Genomic DNA, 18,970 nt, shown 5'->3' with positions numbered 1-18,970 from the left:
ACAGCACAAAAATATAAAGAAATTAATAAAGTGTCCACCATTTGCATACCAAAAACTAGGCAATTAATGTAAACAATGTTCCATAAAAAATAAAAAATACAATTCAGAGAAATTGCCAACATTTTTGATGCTTAGGCATTTCAGAGATGCTGATACATTTCGTCGCCATATCTATTGTTAACACATCTACAAACAGTTTTTTTTTAGGAGGGATAGTATACATTGCTTGAATGTGTGAAGTAAAGCAATCGCTAAATGTTTATATAACAAGAGAGGAAATTTGAAAGTGAAGAAAGAGCAGAGCTTGTAAAGGGGAAAACACAAGTTTCTTCACTCTGATATACCACTTTCAATATTTCTTTAAATTGAGAAGAAGGTAGTACGAAGAACATTCAGTCACTTAGATATATGAAACATTTTTTTTCTTACCTTTGACATTCTTTATAGCATGCATTTAGTTGACACGTTATACAGGCATTCAAATCAATTACGACCTTCTTCGACTCATGGTATAGCTCTCTTTTTAAAATTGGGCCATTAGTGAAATCATCACAATAAATAACAAGTAAAGATGCATAGCACACTATTTAATAACAAAAGTTATTGTTTATGTTTGTGTACAAAACATAATGCCTGCAGAGCTGGCTAGCAAGCACCGTAGCTTGCCTAAGCGGAGATCGTTCTTGATATAACATCACTAATCCTTTGGTCAATCATTCCGAGAAACTCTGAGAACTGTAAGGGGCGGGGTCCACCATTAGACGAGCAACTTGGAGAGGTTTTCCAAAAATTGTAAAAAATATAAGGAGGCATTTATTTATGAAACAATTGTTATTATGTTGCTTTAAAAGGGTCTTGATACAAGACATAAAAGTTTTAATTTCCTAAGGCAATGGACCTTTAAAGAACGGGTTAGTCGGAATCAAAATCTTGTCTAGCTTGTGGTGGTACAACTTCGACATCTGCGGCAAAAAAAAAGAAGAAGAAAGAAACCAAACAAGATTTAAAAGCAGATCATGGAAACATCACCTTGAAATAGTACGGATATTAATCAAATAGTACGGCATTCAAGGGAGGTAGTCCTGAGTGGCACATCCTCCCTAGTTTTGATGAAATTTCATGGATAGAAGTACTTTTTCATGAAAATAACTTCGTTCAAACTTTAGAGCGAATGACCCAGACGTATGGAAATTAGAAAGGAATGGATTTCTTTTATTTTGTCTTGTTTAATTAGAATAGCATCAAACACTCTTCTTAACAAAGGAAATATACATTTGAGGTAAAATGGCAGTAATATTCTTCAATAGAAAGAACCAATTTATAGTATCTGTTTGCTCAGTGTTGAGATGCTTGATTGATAACAGTTTAAAGCCCCTCTTAAGTGTTGGATCCCAAAATTAGGCAAAGAATAGATGGCACAATCTCACTTAAATGGTATGATGTAAAAGAGGATGTCATTAAACCCGGACACTTCTGCAAATAGAATATTGCCCTAACAAATGTGTTTGAAGTAGAATATGGATGAAAGAATACAAAATGTGCGTTTTCTGCATACAACACAAAACCCTTAGTTAGTAAGTTTGTATTCTTTCTAATTTTTAGGACAAATTTTTGAAGAAGAGTGGCATTTTCTTTCACATCATTATAACATTGAAGTGAAATGTGAAGCTCCCAATACTTTTTTTTGTACTTATGTAAGCTCCCAATACTTGAGAGAGCTCGAGGGGCTTCAAAGTAGAAACAAAAACACAAAGCTATATCGTTAGTTGCTTATACAAGAAACAAATCAATTGACTGTGTTTTGTTTTTTGTGGCACCCTGCATTCAGAATTGTTTCCCAAAAATACTGCTATAAGCAGTATTTCAAGATTTGTTGTTGTTGAATAGTTTTGTAAGTGATCACAATGCAGTTTCTCAATATAATCAGGAAAAAGATACTAGCATCCGTTAGCAGCTATGTCCTACACAAACATACATTAATCCAGTACATTTGTACTTTGTGTGCAGGGCACAACTATAACGAATACTAAGAAGTGCTATCCTGTCTACATGTATAACTAAATACAAAATGAATAAAATGCCAAATGACATACCCATATTTCTGAATGTTGAGGTCAATGGGGTCGTTGGGGTCGACAGTGTTCTGGAGGTTGATGGGGTCGATGTCGAAGGGGTCCTCGACTCCTCGGTGCTGTTGATGCTGTTCTGGATGATCGAGGTAGGGGTAGCTGGATCTGAACGGGTAGAGGAATCTGGAATTTGTTGTAAAGTTGACGATATGAAATGCAGGATTTCATATTTGAATTTCAGAATTGTAGGGATTATGGGAGAAAAAAGTATTGGGATTTGGAAGAGCTATATAGAATTGAATGTATTAATAAAGAACGTCAGAATTTTTGAAAATAAATAATTAGAATATTTACCTTCGGTTCAAATTATAGCAATTTAATATACATGTGCATAAACAATAAAAACTAATTTGAAAATGAGAATAAAAATGCAGCAATAATCAAATTTGTGAATGAAAATTGTGAATGAAAATTATGGGATCGATCAGTGTTACCCCCGCCCCCAATATTTTTTCCTATTTACTATTTGATCAAATTGAGGTTCTTGGCCAATTGTGACTTTAAATGATTGCAAATGCCAAAATGAGGGTAATTCCCACCAGCTACCTCTTTCACATCACACTCACAATCCACTAAATGTGTTGGTACAAAGTTCTTGCATATTTTGGCAGACTTGGCACACTCCCTTGTAAGATTTCAGGAGGCTAGAAACATGTACTAGCGGATCGATATCTTAATTCACAGCCCAATCTCGTAATTTATTCCCTTTCGAACTGAATCATCATCAGCATATATTGAGCTACTACAGAGTATAGTATAGACCTACTTCTAAATCTGAAAGTATCAGAGACTATAATATCATTTAGATATGCATTAAAAAAAATGATGCGTCTTCCCATTCAGCTCTATTTGATTCAATTGGTCTTTCCAACAATGCATCAGCACCTTCAACACTTGTAACACCAACAGATTCACAATCATTTGATTCATGGTCGATATTGCATATTGGGATGAACATCATCACTGTCACGGACGCTGCAACATGATGCATCAATACATCACCTAGGTCTAACTCTAAGTCAGGAACATATTAACATTTATCACGGCAAACACTCAATGCATCTGATGCCGACACTTCGGCCCCCATCATAGCCATCATAGCCATCACTCACACTTCAATTGCACGCAGCGGGTGTGCATGCTAAGCATACGACGAGCGGTACACTCGTACTCATGCACTTTCACTTTCATTTGGACATGGAATTATCAATGATTACTTTAACAATTTCTCATGCTATTTCCCTCGCTTTGTGACGGGGAGTTCTCACACTATACAATTTATCAGTTTCACGCGACATGCTCACAAAAATAACGTTGAAAGAGAAAGAAAATCATTCATTTACCATGCAGTGTTGGTACTCCCCGGCAACTGATCCAGACAAATGGACAGGATATGGCTGACGTACGTTGCAATTGCATGAGCACATGGGCATGCGCACGCATGCAATTTTTTTTACCCGGATGTAGCGGTACTAGGTCGTATTTGCTACGTTGGCCCAACGTCATATAGCCAACCAATATATACATGCACTATTTATCAGTAAAGATGGAGACGATATAGACCAACGTTAAGCCAAGGTTGGCCCAACGTCGCGTATATTAGCCAACATATCCACCATTTCTCAGTAAAATTTGAAACGATGGACCAACATTGAGCCAACGTTAATAGCCAAACGTCGAATAGCCAATATTAACAACCACAATTTATCAGTAATAATTGAGACGATGGACCAACGTTCAGCCAACATTGGCCCAACATCGAATGGCCAGCCAAAAGCCAACATTTAACATTTAAAATTGAGACGATGGACCAACGTTCAGCCGACGTTAGCCCAACGTCGAATAGCCAACCCAAAGCCACCATTTAAAAAAAAAAATTGAGACGATGGACCAACATGAAGCCAACATTGGCCCAACGCCAAATAGCCAACCAATAGCCAACATTTATAAGTAAAAAAATTAAGACGATAGTCCAACTTTCAGCCCACATTGGCCTAACGTCGATTAGCCAACCAAACGCCAACAGTTATCAGTAATATTTGAGACAATGGACCAACGTTCAGCCAACATTGGCCCAACGTCGAATAGCCAACCAATAGCCACCATTTATCAGTGTAAATGGCGACAATGGACCAACGTTGAGCCAACTTTAGCTCAACGTCGAATAGCCAACCAATAGCCACCATTTATCAGTAAAAATAGTGACAATGGACCAATGTTCAGCCAACATTGGCCTTACGTCGAATAGCCAACTAATAGCCACCATTTATCAGTGAAAATGGCGACAATGAGCCAACGTTAGCCCAATGTCGAATAGCCAACCAAAAGCCAACATTTATCAGTAATAAATGAGACAATAGACCAACGTTCAACCAACATTGGCCCAACGTCGAATAGCCAACCAATAGCCAACATTTATCAGTGATAATTGAGACGATGGACCAACATTAAGCCAACATTGGCCAAACGTCGAATAGCCAACCCGAAGCCACCATTTATCAGTGAAAATGGCGACAATGGACCAACATTGAACCAACAATAGCCCAACGTCGAATAGCTAACCAAAAGCCACCATTTATCAGTGAAAATGGCGACAATAGACCAACGTTCAGCCAACATTGGCCCAACGTCGAATAGCCAACCAATAGCCATCATTAATCAGTGAAAATGGCGACAATGGACCAACGTTCAGCCAACATTGGACCAACGTCGAATAGCCAACCAATAGCCACCATTTATCAGTGAAAATGGCGACAATAGACCAACGTTCAGCCAACATTGGCCCAATGTCGAATAGCCAACCAATAGCCATCATTTATCAGTGAAAATGGCGACAATGGACCAACGTTCAGCCAACATTGGACCAACGTCGAATAGCCAACCAATAGCCACCATTTATCAGTGAAAATGGCGACAATGGACCAACGTTCAGCCAACATTGGCCCAACGTCGAATAGCCAACCAATAGCCACCATTTATCAGTGAAAATGGCGACAATGGACCAACGTTCAGCCAACATTGGCCCAACGTCGAATAGCCAACTATATAGCCACCATTTATCAGTAAAAATGGCGACAATGAGCCAACGTTAGCCCAACGTCGAATAGCCAATCAATAGCCAATATTTATCAGTGATAATTGAGACGATGGACCAACATTTAGCCAACATTGGCCCAACGTCGAATAGCCAACCCAAAGCCACCATTTATCAGTGAAAATGGCGACAATGGACCAACGTTCAGCCAACAATGGCCCAACGTCGAATAGCCAACCAAAAGCCAACATTTATCAGTAAAAAGGGCGACAATGAGCCAACGTTAGCCCAACGTCGAATAGCCAATCAATAGCCAATATTTATCAGTGATAATTGAGACGATGGACCAACATTTAGCCAACATTGGCCCAACGTCGAATAGCCAACCCAAAGCCACCATTTATCAGTGAAAATGGCGACAATGGACCAACATTAAACCAACAACAGCCCAACGTCGAATAGCCAACCAAAAGCCACCATTTATCAGTGAAAATGGCGACAATGGACCAACGTTCAGCCAACATTGGCCCAACGTCGAATAGCCAACCAATAGCCATCATTTATCAGTGAGAATGGCGACAATGGACCAACGTTCAGCCAACATTGGACCAACGTCGAATAGCCAACCAATAGCCACCATTTATCAGTGAAAATGGCGACAATGAACCAACGTTCAGCCAACATTGGCCCAACGTCGAATAGCCAACCAATAGCCACCATTTATCAGTGAAAATGGCGACAATGGACCAACGTTCAGCCAACATTGGCCCAACGTCGAATGAGCCAACCAATAGCCACCATTTATCAGTAAAAAATGGCGACGATGGCCCAACGATTAGCCAACGTTGGCTTGCCGACTGCGACCCTGCCGACCATGGCCGACGTTGGCCCAACGCCGTATTGTTATCTGGGCAGTATGAAAATATAAAGAAAATTATTACAAACATATTTACCATTTGTTCTCCTCATTTTCTTTACGGTTTTTCGTGAAAACTAATTAAAGATAATAATTATGTTGCCTCCTAATAATCGTGGGTAATATCCCGGGAAATCGGAGGTGTGTCCAATTCAACCAATCACGAGGCGGGATTTTCCCTACGTCATTGTCCTCGTTCGCTACATAAAAACATCTAACAACCATAATTATGACACCGATGAAGTTTCGTCACCGATACAGAGATAAAGAGGTGTTTTATTCACTTCCCGACTGTGAATGATGTCGTTTTGAAAGAATTTACAGACACAAAATGGTCCAAAGCTTTTGCTTCTGCTGATATTTTGAAAAATATGGACGGAGAAAAGAGCAAAATTGCGACGGATTTCCTTGCCAATGTCGCCCGTATACGTGCCTTCACGGTTGTTGTATACGGCGACAGTACCAGTGGTGCATTGCAAATGACAATGTTGTAATTTGCGCTGCACTGGTACTGTCGCTGTATGTATACGGTTCAATACCGGCGACATTGGCAAGGAAATCCGTCTCAATTTTGCACTTTTCTCCGTAAAATACCTCGAGATTCTAACAAGACTGAATTTGAAGGTGAGTTTCAATTTCTTTGTTTGCAATAACCATGATAACCATGATAACCCAGCAAAAATTAAGGCCCTGCCTTTACTTTGATCTAGCTCTAGCCTCATTAAAAAAAAAAACAATTAGATCTAGAGAATAGAGTCTAGAGTAAAGTAGCCCGTTTTCGGCCACTTAAGACAAAATCCTATTTTTAGGACTCTTTACTTCCTATTTATTATCATTTCTTGTTCAAATCATGAAGCAAATATTATTATTATTTACACAAAAAAAGAATCCCAGAAAAAAATCACGAATTGCCATGACAATATCCATTTCAATTTTCACTGTTTTGGAGCCCGTTATCGGCCGAGCGTTTCAGTTTACGGCCGCATGTACAAAGTCAATAGGAAGCGCTCGCGCGCGCCGTGCGTTTCCGCGCTGATGTACAGCACAAGCGGGCGGAGCAGGTATCCCACGCCGGAGCTCCCTGGTGCTCGCCTGGCCGAAGACGGGCACAGCGGTGATCGGAAGTTGGAATCTGAATTAGATAGAGATATCGTGTGTGCGTCGCGGTGTGCGGCTGCATTGATTTAATACATGCGATGACATACTTTTGAGCTTGCGACTAGCACAAAATCGGGCTTTAAATCTGAAAAATACTTGAAATAAAGCTCATTTTATGGTACCCATATTTCTTACAGACACGCGTAAGATACTCGATTTTTCAGATTTGGGTAGCGGGACCGGCGATTACATCGCTAAAATGTGATATTTTAGGATATATTTTCCATTGCAAATGTGGTTCTTCAGTGACACTGGCATGGTATGGTATGTGTGGGATATGTGTTATGCTATTATGCGATGTATTTTAGAGTGATTTTACCTTGTATCCAACCAATCGGCCGAAAACGGGAGCTGGCCGATTACGGGCTCCTTTACTCTAGACCCTCTAGGCTCTAGGCTCTAGGCCTAGGCCTATGGGCTAGGCCTAGATTTAGGCCCTTTATGCATGCATGATGGAGCTTGAATGATGAAGTCTGTCAGTTGATTGAATCGTTTACAATGCCTCTGTGAGTTGACATCAATTTTGTTTGTTATGTCATTGATGTAATCATGTACGTACATGTAGACCCTCCTTAGCTGTAAATTATAATAATAGGCCTAATGGAAAACAAAAAAAATGTCGGACAAGTTGGACGCATTGAGCCAGGCTTTACTTAACTTTAGACATGCCTTCCTAGTTAGTTTAACTTATTGTCCTGGTCAAAACAGCATTATTTTAAACTGGTTTATTTAGTGCTGGGATGTGGTGTGTTGTTTACATTTTTTTGTAATCAGTGCATGAAGCCATTATAGTTGCACACTCAATAGGGGTCAAAATAGAAAGCATATTTAGACAAGGGGCACTTTTTCTAACATGAAGATAGACATGGCGGCTGTCAAGCTATCAGTATCAACAATTTTAATTTTAAAATAGAAAAGACGGCGAAGCTATTGCCAATTTTCGAAATGACTTGTAGACTAATATGAATTTTTGTTTTTGAAACATTTAAAGAATTTTTAAAAGACGCCAAAGCTATCTGAAATTTTTGAAATGACAGCGAAGCTATCGCCAATTTTTGATATGAGCTTTGTTTCTGACCTAGTGTTTTATATTCTTTTTCCCCCAGATCCATCTGATATCCCTTCACAACCTAAGAAGCTGTGTAGGAGTCTACAATCTCGGCGCTCATCTGCCAGCTTTGATTTGTTGGACCTATTTGAGACCATCAGCATAAAATTTACGCGTTCATATTGAGCACTAGATGTATGCAATATTTTTTGCTGTTTATCAGCAGATTTTTCAACATTAACTGGTTCTATTGATAACAACAAATATATATGATAAAATTAAAATGAACAAAGGCAAGATCATTGTGAAACTTTTTCTCTGATATTTCTTATTCAATTTGGGGATTAAAAAAAAAAGATTTTTATATCCCTATGGTTCCTTTGTAAATTATGTACAAAATAACCAACCTTTCATGAATAGACATATACAAATGTATGGGTCGACTGGGGTGTTTTACATATACATTATGTGCAACTGTAATATAAGAATATACTAAATATATGTAAAGATATAATTTCAGAGCTGGAAAAATGTTTACTAAGTAATCACTTACAGTAATGTACTATTGTACTTGCATTGCATGCTCATTTGTTTCATAATAATAATAATAATATGGACATTTATTATTTATTATGCATACATGTATTTTGCCATGTTGAAGCATTGCCAAGATTTATAGTCAAATATAAAACTTTATTACGTTCAAATGTATGGGTCGTTTCAAACTTTCCATCACACTCTTTGGACACTTGTTCTAATCGAAATATGTAAAATTTATGAATTCCTCAACAGTAACAGCTTTTTGGCAATTTTTCTATCAACATATTTTAGGACATTTTCTTTGAACCAAAAAAAAAAAAGACAACAAATGACTAGACACATCTTATCAATGTTTCATAATTTATTTCAATTCCATCAATATTTATGTAAAAACTGTTAACAATCTTTGCAGTTCAAGTTAAATTGCATTTGTAAATTACAACATACATGTACCATAGTTCTGATTTCACTGGCAGTGGCAAGTACCGGTTTTAGAAAAAGTACCCGGTAATCTACTTGTAGATAAATGTCATTGACAAAATGGTAGTACGGTAATACATTTTACGTAATGAATGAAATCAAATTAAACAGAGAAGAATATAATTTATTTGGCAGTTTTGGTATGAATTTGTTGTTAGGTTTCTCTTTGAAATTTGTATTGTTCTAAACTGATGCTATGCAGACCATGAGCAGTGTTGCTAGTACTACCTAGTATTAGTATTAACAAAGTTTTGAACAGCAATATATTTTTCGGGGAAGTGGAAAATAAACTAAAAGCCACAATATTGATGATTTGATTGGAAGGAGTTTGCACAGTTGATGAAACTCAATAAGACATGTTGAATATAATAAGGTAAATTATGATGAAAGAGAATGGAAGAGTAAGGAGAAAACAACAGGGGAAGAAAAAGAGATTTTTAAGAGGAGACATGAGAACAAAAAACGTGTGTGATGAGAGAGAGAGAGAGAGATAGAGAGAGAAATAGGGAAAAAGGAAGAGTTAAATGAGTGACATGAATATACAAACAGATGGTAACTTAAACAAGATGCAAGAAATTACATAACTTGGGCTTAACAAAACTCGTCTTGATGACGTGCTGAAATATTAAAAAAACGTGGAAAATTGCAATTAGTGTTTTCAAGTTCACCAACAGCATAAATATAAATTAATTGCGCAGAAAAATCACACCCGAACAGTCTCATAGAGGTCTGAAATAAATGTTTTGCAAAAAATAATCAAGAAACAGCAAATTTGAATGCCTTTTGAATCAGCAAAATGGCTATTTTACCATAGTTGGCGCTAGTCTTTTTCAAGGAAATCTTGTTAAAATCCAATAAAACTAATTAGCGGATTAAATTAATTGCGCAGAAAAATCACACCCGAACAGTCTCATAGAGGTCTGAAATAAATGTTTTGCAAAAAAGAATCAAGAAATAGCAACTTTGAATCAGCAAAATGGACTATTTACCATAGTTGGCGCTAGTCTTTTTCAAGGAAATCTTGTTAAAATCCAATTAAACTAATTAGCATGTTATCTCATCAACGGGTGTACGAAATTTGGAGAACAAAGGTGTTTTCTCATCAGCAACTTCATCACAATCATTTGGTATAGTTAGTTTTCTCTGCCAAAGATGGGACTACGAAACTTTTTTTTTAGATGGTTAACTGGCCCTTGCCCCACAGTCTAAGTGTCCTGAGCGCGCGAGCGCGAGAGAGGACGGTTCGTGGTACAGAAATATCCAATTTATTGCAAGAGGACGCTTTACGATGACGTCGTTATTACGTAACCGCGCAATGTTAGACTCTGAAATTTTCACAAAATGTAGGTATTTATTAGTACATGAAAAAATGCAAAAAAATAAAAATTGAAAAAAATGCCGAATTTGGCCAGAGAGGACGGTTCGTGAAACGGGTGATCACCATTCTACAGCTGCTTGTGCGAGACAAGATCGAGGGGCGAGTACAAGGACGTAACTAGACCATTTAGAGCGGGGGGGGGGGGGGGGTGGACAAAATTTGCCGACTAAGTTGGCAAAAATATTAGCAGCAAGCGGAACAAAGACAAGAAAGGCGTTACTTTTTATATGTTTGCCGACATTGGCTGAAAAATTGAATTTGCCAAGAGAATTTTGGAACGGAGATGTAAACTAACACCCCTCCCACTCCCTCCACACACACCCATAATCTCCATCGCTGCCCCTAACGATAACTTGATAAAAGTTGATATACGGTAAACATCGTTATTAATCAAGATGATTGTTCTTGAACTTCAATTTGGGAGCCGGGCGCACATGATCCAAGTGCGGTGACCAAAACTACAGTAATCTTATTTGACAAAACTTAATGATGAGCAATGATAAATTCCTCGTCTGCTTTAATAGAGCTAGAAGGACGCTCATTCAATGTATAAAAGTAACGCCCTTCTGGCTCTCAAATGAATCATTTGAGGTGCATTAGTTGAACCGCGAAGCTATCAAAGCGATTGATCAGCATGACATTTAAGTGCGCCAACTCAGGATAGAATATTGTTCCCCTATAGTTTTGCGCATTAAATTAACCCAGTGGCGTATCCAGTAGTTGAGAAACAGGGGGGGGGGGGTAAATCAATAATGATAAATCAAAATCGATTTTAGCAACTGTCCACCATAAAAAGTATATTCTTATCTCAATTGCATTAACTCCATCACATAGATCACTTGATTAGAGGCATCAAAATACTGACGATCCATTATTACCCCCACATTGTTCTTGTATACATTCGGGTCTCTGAGTTCAAGTAACTTTGTATAATAATACTCATGCACACCGCGGCAGATCCAGAAATCTCTCACGGCAGGGGGGGGGGGCACAAATCCGAAGAAAAAAAATATGGACAAGTATTCCCCCCATCTCGAAAATAAAACCCAGTGTATCACATTCGCAGGCGCTTTTATGAAAATTCCATGCTGATTAGAAGACAAAAAGATAAACAGTGATTAATGTTTTTTCTTCTTCTTGTGCGTGTGTGTGTGTGAGTGTGTGTGTGTTCTTGATGTGTGGGACGTGTCCTGATATTTTGTGCTGTCTGCAACTAAAGGCTATTAATTCACCAGCGATTCTTGAATCATGCTTGAATCCGATGAATCACTGGCAAGCTGCCAGTTGAACGTATTTATTATACACGCTTGATGTACGAAAACTAGTGGGGAGTCAATCTATTTTGACATTCGCTGTGGATCAATGGCAACAACTAACGTACATTGCATGGGAGGGGGGCGAGGGGGGGGGGGGGGTGGGTACACTCCAGTCAGCCCTTGGATATAAAATCATAAATATTAACATTCTAAATATCAACCACGTTATCACTCATTTTACAACTTTTCGTTACCCGTTACACGAACCGTCCTCTCTGGCCAAATTCGGCATTTTTTTCAATTTTTATTTTTTTGCATTTTTTTCATGTACTAATAAATACCTACATTTTGTGAAAATTTCAGAGTCTAACATTGCGCGGTTACGTAATAACGACGTCATCGTAAAGCGTCCTCTTGCAATAAATTGGATATTTCTGTACCACGAACCGTCCTCTCTCGCGCTCGCGCGCTCATCAGGACACTTCGTGGTGAAGAATTTGACGTAAATTGATCCGTCTGCTGCACCACGAAGCGGCCGCTTCCCTGGAAAGTTTGCCCGGATCCAATTATTTCGTAAGTATATGCTCTAAGATCTATTTTCTAAAACATAAAATATTTTCAAAAAACAATAAGAGATTCTTCCTTCGGTTATAGCAATTATATTTTTCTAAAAAGTTCATTTTATCATTAAATTCTCACGAAAAATTATGTTACAGTCCCGCCTATTCAGTTTTTGGTTGGACCTAACACGAAATCCTGTCTGACTGTTGATAATAAGAACTAACTTCAGATCTACTGAAGATATCTGCTTTCTAAGATTATTTAATGAATACTGTCTGTAGATTAGATAAACACAGGAAAAACTAGAACAAGAGCAATTCAACACTAGTAATTTAGGTCTAACTCTAGATCTAGACCTAGGATCTACTTTGTCTTTATCTTACAATACTATTACTAACGACGACGATTTAGGCCTAGACCAGATCTATTTCTGATCAAAGAAAGACACAAATTAGACCTAGATGTAACTTAGTCTTAGTGTAGATCTAGACTAGAGTCTAGCTAGACCATAGTCTGACTAGACCTAGGTCTAGTCCTAACTTTTTCTAGTATTATTAAGATGTATAATGTTACTAACTAACCTATCTTATAGATTTTATCTAGATCTAACATTTGGACTAGATAGTTAAGGTTTTACCTAGGAGCTCCACCATTAGCAGATCTTAAGTCATTTGTGCCCTGCCCATTTCGGGGACCAAAACTGAAAGTTCTATTTTATATGTAATCTAATCAAGATAGTTACAATTAATGTACTGAACAATAGTTGGACTTCATCTAGATTAACCATTTTTTCATTACAAAAAAAATGTCTTATTCAGTCCCAAAAATTGGCAGGGACCAGGGTATTCATGTTCATGTTCTTGTTGACATTTTTATTTATGTACTTGAATGCATGGTGTAGTAAAATTATTGTAACTTTAATCTCTACCTATGTGTCAAATCATTGTGAAACCGATTTGTATATCATTGACTTTTATAATATTTTGTCTCATTTTTTTTCTTGTTTTTATTATCGCAGATGTGGCTGTGCAACTTAGAGAAGGAGATATCTAAAACAAAGCAGGTATGCCAAGACCAAAGAAGAGCAAAGGGAAAAGTGGATCAAGGTAAGAATTCTTATGTTTACCAGAATAAATATTTATAAATAATGAAATGGTGTTAAAAAACAATATATAGGTGATGTCTTTGACTTTATAATTTCAAGTGTTGGGCCAATATTAATGCAGAATAATAATTTCTTCATGAATTATAAAAAATAAGGCTATAATTTCTTTACCAGTTCATCTCTCATGGAACAGCTTAATATGTATGTTTATTACCGAATACATACCGGTATGCAAAATTGTTATGAAAATAAGGTTGTTGAAATCTCTCTTTCTTTTTTTTATTCCTTTTTAGACCGGATAAAGGCTATGATGTTTTGGTGCAATGGCATTTGAATGGTGCAAACAACATTGTTCATTCACCACTCCTTCAGTGGACAGGGAAGATGACAAAAGGGAAAGAGGTGATCATGGACTATGAAGGGACTCTGTGGCAAGGAATCGTTCTCGATTCAGAATATCTTGAAGATTCAGAATCGTCTGATGAGGAATTTGACATCCCCCTGGCACGACTTTCTGACAAATATGCAGGTATTACTCTCCTTTTCCTCTTTTTCCCAATTTGATATCATCTGAGTGTTAACCCGTTCTTGGGAGTATGAGAGTCTCGTCAAGAAAATGTTTACAATAATGAACTTGTGCATGAAAAAATGAACATATTTACAATAATGAATATGTATATACAAAAGAACGTAATTACAATTATGAATAAGAATGTTTGCATTATGAAAGTACAAGAATATAACAACAACAACAATCTAGACCAACTTTCCTACAAGATCTTAATGAGGAAAGACCGAAGCGCATGTTCAATATTATAAATGGATTCTTCTACATTTGTAAGATCTTTTTTTAGGGGGGAGGGGTGGGTGCAGGTTTGGGATGAGTCTTCTATTTGGGGGGGGGGGGAGGCATTGGAACTAGTGTGTATATTTCACTATTGTAGTCTTATTCATTTTTTTTTGGGGGGGGGCATCTTCTTCGGAGAGTTTAAAACTAGTGTTTATATTCAATTTTTGTAATCCTACCCCAGAAGCAAAACTTGGTCCTCTACCCGTATCATCGCCATCACTTCCTGAAGATTCAACAGGATGTGGATCTGGATTGCCTGAACCAATATCCATCGCAAGTGACCAGATAACACAGTCTGATGAGGAATTTGACATCCCCCTGGCACGACTTTCTGACAAATATGCAGGTATTACACTCCTTTTCCCAATTTGATAGATAAGATAAGATAAGATTTTATTAAACTCTATCGAACCCCGATCGGGAGTATGAGAGTCTCAACAAGAACATATTGACAATAATGAATTTGTGCATGAAAAAATGACCATATTTACAATAATGAATATGCATATACAAATGAACTTAATTACAATTATGAATAAGAATGTTTGCATTATGAAAGTACAAGAATATAACAACAACAACAATCTAGACCAACTTTCCTACAAGATCTTAATGAGGAAAGACCGAAGCGCATGTTCAATATTATAAATGGATTCTTCTACATTTGTAAGATCTTTTTTTAGGGGGGAGGGGTGGGTGCAGGTTTGGGATGAGTCTTCTATTTGGGGGGGGGGAGGCATTGGAACTAGTGTGTATATTTCACTATTGTAGTCTTATTCATTTTTTTTTTGGGGGGGGGGCATCTTCTTCGGAGAGTTTAAAACTAGTGTTTATATTCAATTTTTGTAATCCTACCCCAGAAGCAAAACTTGGTCCTCTACCCGTATCATCGCCATCACTTCCTGAAGATTCAACAGGATGTGGATCTGGATTGCCTGAACCAATATCCATCGCAAGTGACCAGATAACACAGTCTGATGAGGAATTTGACATCCCCCTGGCACGACTTTCTGACAAATATGCAGGTATTACACTCCTTTTCCCAATTTGATAGATAAGATAAGATAAGATTTTATTAAACTCTATCGAACCCCGATCGGGAGTATGAGAGTCTCAACAAGAACATATTGACAATAATGAATTTGTGCATGAAAAAATGACCATATTTACAATAATGAATATGCATATACAAATGAACTTAATTACAATTATGAATAAGAATGTTTGCATTATGAAAGTACAAGAATATAACAACAACAACAATCTAGACCAACTTTCCTACAAGATCTTAATGAGGAAAGACCGAAGCGCATGTTCAATATTATAAATGGATTCTTCTACATTTGTAAGATCTTTTTTTAGGGGGGAGGGGTGGGTGCAGGTTTGGGATGAGTCTTCTATTTGGGGGGGGGGGGGGGCACATTGGAACTAGTGTGTATATTTCACTATTGTAGTCTTATTCATTTTTTTTTTGGGGGGGGGGCATCTTCTTCGGAGAGTTTAAAACTAGTGTTTATATTCAATTTTTGTAATCCTACCCCAGAAGCAAAACTTGGTCCTCTACCCGTATCATTGCCATCACTTCCTGAAGATTCAACAGGATGTGGATCTGGATTGCCTGAACCAATATCCATCGCAAGTGACCAGATAACACAGTCTGATGAGGAATTTGACATCCCCCTGGCACGACTTTCTGACAAATATGCAGGTATTACACTCCTTTTCCCAATTTGATAGATAAGATAAGATAAGATTTTATTAAACTCTATCGAACCCCGATCGGGAGTATGAGAGTCTCAACAAGAACATATTGACAATAATGAATTTGTGCATGAAAAAATGACCATATTTACAATAATGAATATGCATATACAAATGAACTTAATTACAATTATGAATAAGAATGTTTGCATTATGAAAGTACAAGAAATAACAACAACAACAATCTAGACCAACTTTCCTACAAGATCTTAATGAGGAAAGACCGAAGCGCATGTTCAATATTATAAATGGATTCTTCTACATTTGTAAGATCTTTTTTTAGGGGGGAGGGGTGGGTGCAGGTTTGGGATGAGTCTTCTATTTGGGGGGGGGGGGGAGGCATTGGAACTAGTGTGTATATTTCACTATTGTAGTCTTATTCATTTTTTTTGGGGGGGGGGGCATCTTCTTCGGAGAGTTTAAAACTAGTGTTTATATTCAATTTTTGTAATCCTACCCCCAGAAACAAAACTTGGTCCTCTACCCGTATCATCGCCATCACTTCCTGAAGATTCAACAGGATGTGGATCTGGATTGCCTGAACCATATCCATCGCAAGTGACCAGATAACACAGTCTGACAGCCATGCAGGTAAAAATATCTTCCAATAATAGTTCATGACTATTCATAATAACATAAAGAAATCAGAGGACTGTCCACAGTACAAGGAAATTATACTGATGATAATAACTAAAGTGAAATTATATTGATACAGTTAGAATGGACAAAAAGCACACTTCATTTTATTGATTGTGTACGTGTTCTGAATATAAAAGGGATTTTCTATTCATTTATTCAATATCCTGATCAATTATTATCACACTTATTGTTTCTGTTGTGCTCAATATAACTTTACCTGTGTCCCGAAAATTATGTCATTACATTCACTATCATTGTTTTCCCTTTGTCTTTTTATCTTCTCCAGATTCTCCGCTCCATCCAAACATGCAGTGTGGTCAGAGAAATCCTGAAACATGTGACAATTTCATGTGTACTGATGAAGTTTGGGCAGCGTGTCCAGAGTGCTTGTGTTTCTTATGCTTCCTTCATTTTAACTTACGTGATGATTGCCTTTGTCATAATCTTGCATTCAATCTCAGTGAAATTCCACTTGACATCAGTTCAAGTGCATCACAGTACCAAGGGCTCACCAACGAAGAAGAAAGGAACAATGAAGACGAGGTTATGCCGTTAATGGAATCAAGAAGAGGAAACTTTGAAAACCAAGCCTCATTGGATACAAGAGTTGAAGAGAACGGAGATCAGGTACTGATGGCGACTCTGGAATCAAAACAATCCGATGCGACCGACTCATTAGATATTCCAGAGCATCTTGAAGAAGCTAGCCTTCCCCAGGAATCAGCTGATAATAGTCAACTGTCTCCTGAATCATTTCAAGTAGATGGGGAAAGAGCATTGGAAGTGCCAGAGCAGCCAAAGACGGTGAAGAGTAGAAATCAATTAGTCAAAGAACGGAGAAATGCTGGTTACAGCTATGAGAGTGAAAAGAGTAAGGAACTAAAAGCGGCGAGGAGATTTGCTAGCTACGAAACCTCATGTGAAAAGTGTCATTTCAGAGGACTTAGTTGCAACACTCGTGAAGCTATTAGATCAGCTTTTTATGACCTTGCTGATCTGACAAAGCAGAGAGAATGGATTGGACGGCACACCGAACAGATTCAAGAAAAGAAGTCAAGAAAGATCAGAAAATGTGCGTATTTCCTGCCCAATGCAGGTGATCCATGCATTAAAGTTCGTGTATGCAAAGCGATGTTCGTGGGAACATTAGGTATATCAGAGAGGCAAGTGAAGACCGTGCTTGGAAAGAAGAGACCATACGGCTGCCTTGAAGGTGAAGGAAGGGGTGGCAGGCAGACGTCTGACAGAGACGCTCTATTACGTGAAGGGGTGAAGCGGCACATTAATCAATTTCCGCGTCAAGAATCTCATTATTGTCGGGCCAACAGTCGATGTGAATACCTTTCAGAAGATCTCAATCCTGAGATCATGTATCGCATGTACAATTCATCTACAGAAGGTACAGAGGAATGTGCTTCTTTATCTCTTTACAGGAAGGTTCTGAAGAAGATGAATATCAAGTTCCATCATCCGAAAAAGGACATGTGCCCCTTGTGCGAAACCTACAGACGTGGGAATCCCAAAGAGAGGGAGAAATTGCAGGGGCATACAAAGTTCACATTGCTGAAAAAGAAAAAGTAAGAGAGTTGAAGAGTCTTGCTAAGGAAAGAGCTTCAGTTGACCACACATTTGTCTCTGCAGTTTTCGATCTGGAGCAGGTCATTTACTTGCCGAAGTCCCCACAATCTGACATTTTCTACAAACGTAGACTCAGCAACTACAACTTCACGATATAATGAACTTGCAAGCAAGGACGGATGGTGCTTTCTTCTCACACGAGTGCGAAACAAAAAGAGGATCCTGTGAAATTGCCTCACACGTCCATCGGTACCTTAACAGTCTAGATGAGAGGGGTGTGAAACAAGTAGTGTTCTACTGTGATGGCTGTGTCGGTCAAAATAAGAACTCTATCATCCCAACAATGCTGCAACATTTCATCGGAAAGGCTAAGTCCGTTGAATCGGTCACAGTTAATTACTTCCCTACAAACCACGGACAAAGTGAGGGTGATGCCATGCACAGCGTCATAGAACGAAGCATTAGACGTGTGAAAGAAGTCATGGTACCGACTCAATTGAGCACCATTTGTGCGATGGCTCGTCTTCACCCCCATCC

General features: G+C 38.1%; 3 protein-coding genes and 1 long non-coding RNA gene across 7 annotated transcripts; 3 read left to right on the top strand and 1 right to left on the bottom strand.

Annotated features, from left to right (window-relative positions):
• Positions 1 to 839: 839 nt before the first annotated feature.
• Positions 840 to 3,810, bottom strand: LOC115930050. 2 transcript variants are annotated; one of them, XR_004066807.1, is made up of 3 exons: positions 3,473 to 3,807; positions 2,094 to 2,252; positions 840 to 962 (listed from the first exon to the last, which is right to left on the bottom strand). XR_004066807.1 is itself a non-coding variant. In XM_031000469.1 (3 exons), exons 1-3 carry the CDS (start codon positions 3,654 to 3,656, stop codon positions 913 to 915), a joined length of 375 nt encoding a protein of 124 aa, XP_030856329.1. In that variant the 5' UTR covers positions 3,657 to 3,810; the 3' UTR covers positions 840 to 912. The 2 variants fall into 2 exon arrangements, 1 of the variants encoding a protein (XP_030856329.1); XM_031000469.1 differs by having other exon boundaries at positions 2,094 to 2,234; positions 3,473 to 3,810.
• Positions 3,811 to 6,136: 2,326 nt separating this feature from the next.
• LOC115930052 lies at positions 6,137 to 9,930 on the top strand. The gene is made up of 2 exons (XR_004066809.1): positions 6,137 to 6,703; positions 8,344 to 9,930. It is a non-coding gene; the product is annotated as an uncharacterized LOC115930052 (long non-coding RNA).
• A 2,484-nt stretch (positions 9,931 to 12,414) lies between these two features.
• Positions 12,415 to 16,331, top strand: LOC115930048. Of its 3 annotated transcripts, none has more exons than XM_031000466.1 (6): positions 12,415 to 12,512; positions 13,519 to 13,563; positions 13,899 to 14,134; positions 14,637 to 14,801; positions 15,316 to 15,480; positions 15,999 to 16,331. In XM_031000466.1, exons 3-6 carry the CDS (start codon positions 13,990 to 13,992, stop codon positions 16,187 to 16,189), a joined length of 666 nt encoding a protein of 221 aa, XP_030856326.1. In that variant the 5' UTR covers positions 12,415 to 12,512; positions 13,519 to 13,563; positions 13,899 to 13,989; the 3' UTR covers positions 16,190 to 16,331. The 3 variants fall into 3 exon arrangements, with proteins under 3 accessions (XP_030856326.1, XP_030856324.1, XP_030856325.1); XM_031000464.1 differs by having other exon boundaries at positions 13,519 to 13,606; XM_031000465.1 differs by lacking the exon at positions 12,415 to 12,512 and having other exon boundaries at positions 13,044 to 13,563.
• Positions 16,332 to 16,751: 420 nt separating this feature from the next.
• On the top strand, positions 16,752 to 18,584 carry LOC115930046. The gene is made up of 2 exons (XM_031000463.1): positions 16,752 to 16,807; positions 17,142 to 18,584. Exon 2 carries the CDS (start codon positions 17,162 to 17,164, stop codon positions 18,434 to 18,436), a length of 1,275 nt encoding a protein of 424 aa, XP_030856323.1. The 5' UTR covers positions 16,752 to 16,807; positions 17,142 to 17,161; the 3' UTR covers positions 18,437 to 18,584.
• Positions 18,585 to 18,970: the final 386 nt, after the last annotated feature.

This window comes from Strongylocentrotus purpuratus, unplaced genomic scaffold (assembly GCF_000002235.5).
Source record: "Strongylocentrotus purpuratus isolate Spur 01 unplaced genomic scaffold, Spur_5.0 spur5_scaffold_6, whole genome shotgun sequence".
Taxonomy (NCBI): Eukaryota; Metazoa; Echinodermata; class Echinoidea; order Camarodonta; family Strongylocentrotidae; genus Strongylocentrotus; species Strongylocentrotus purpuratus.
Note: the sequence above shows the minus strand (reverse complement) of the source record. Positions and strands in the feature narration are given on the sequence as shown.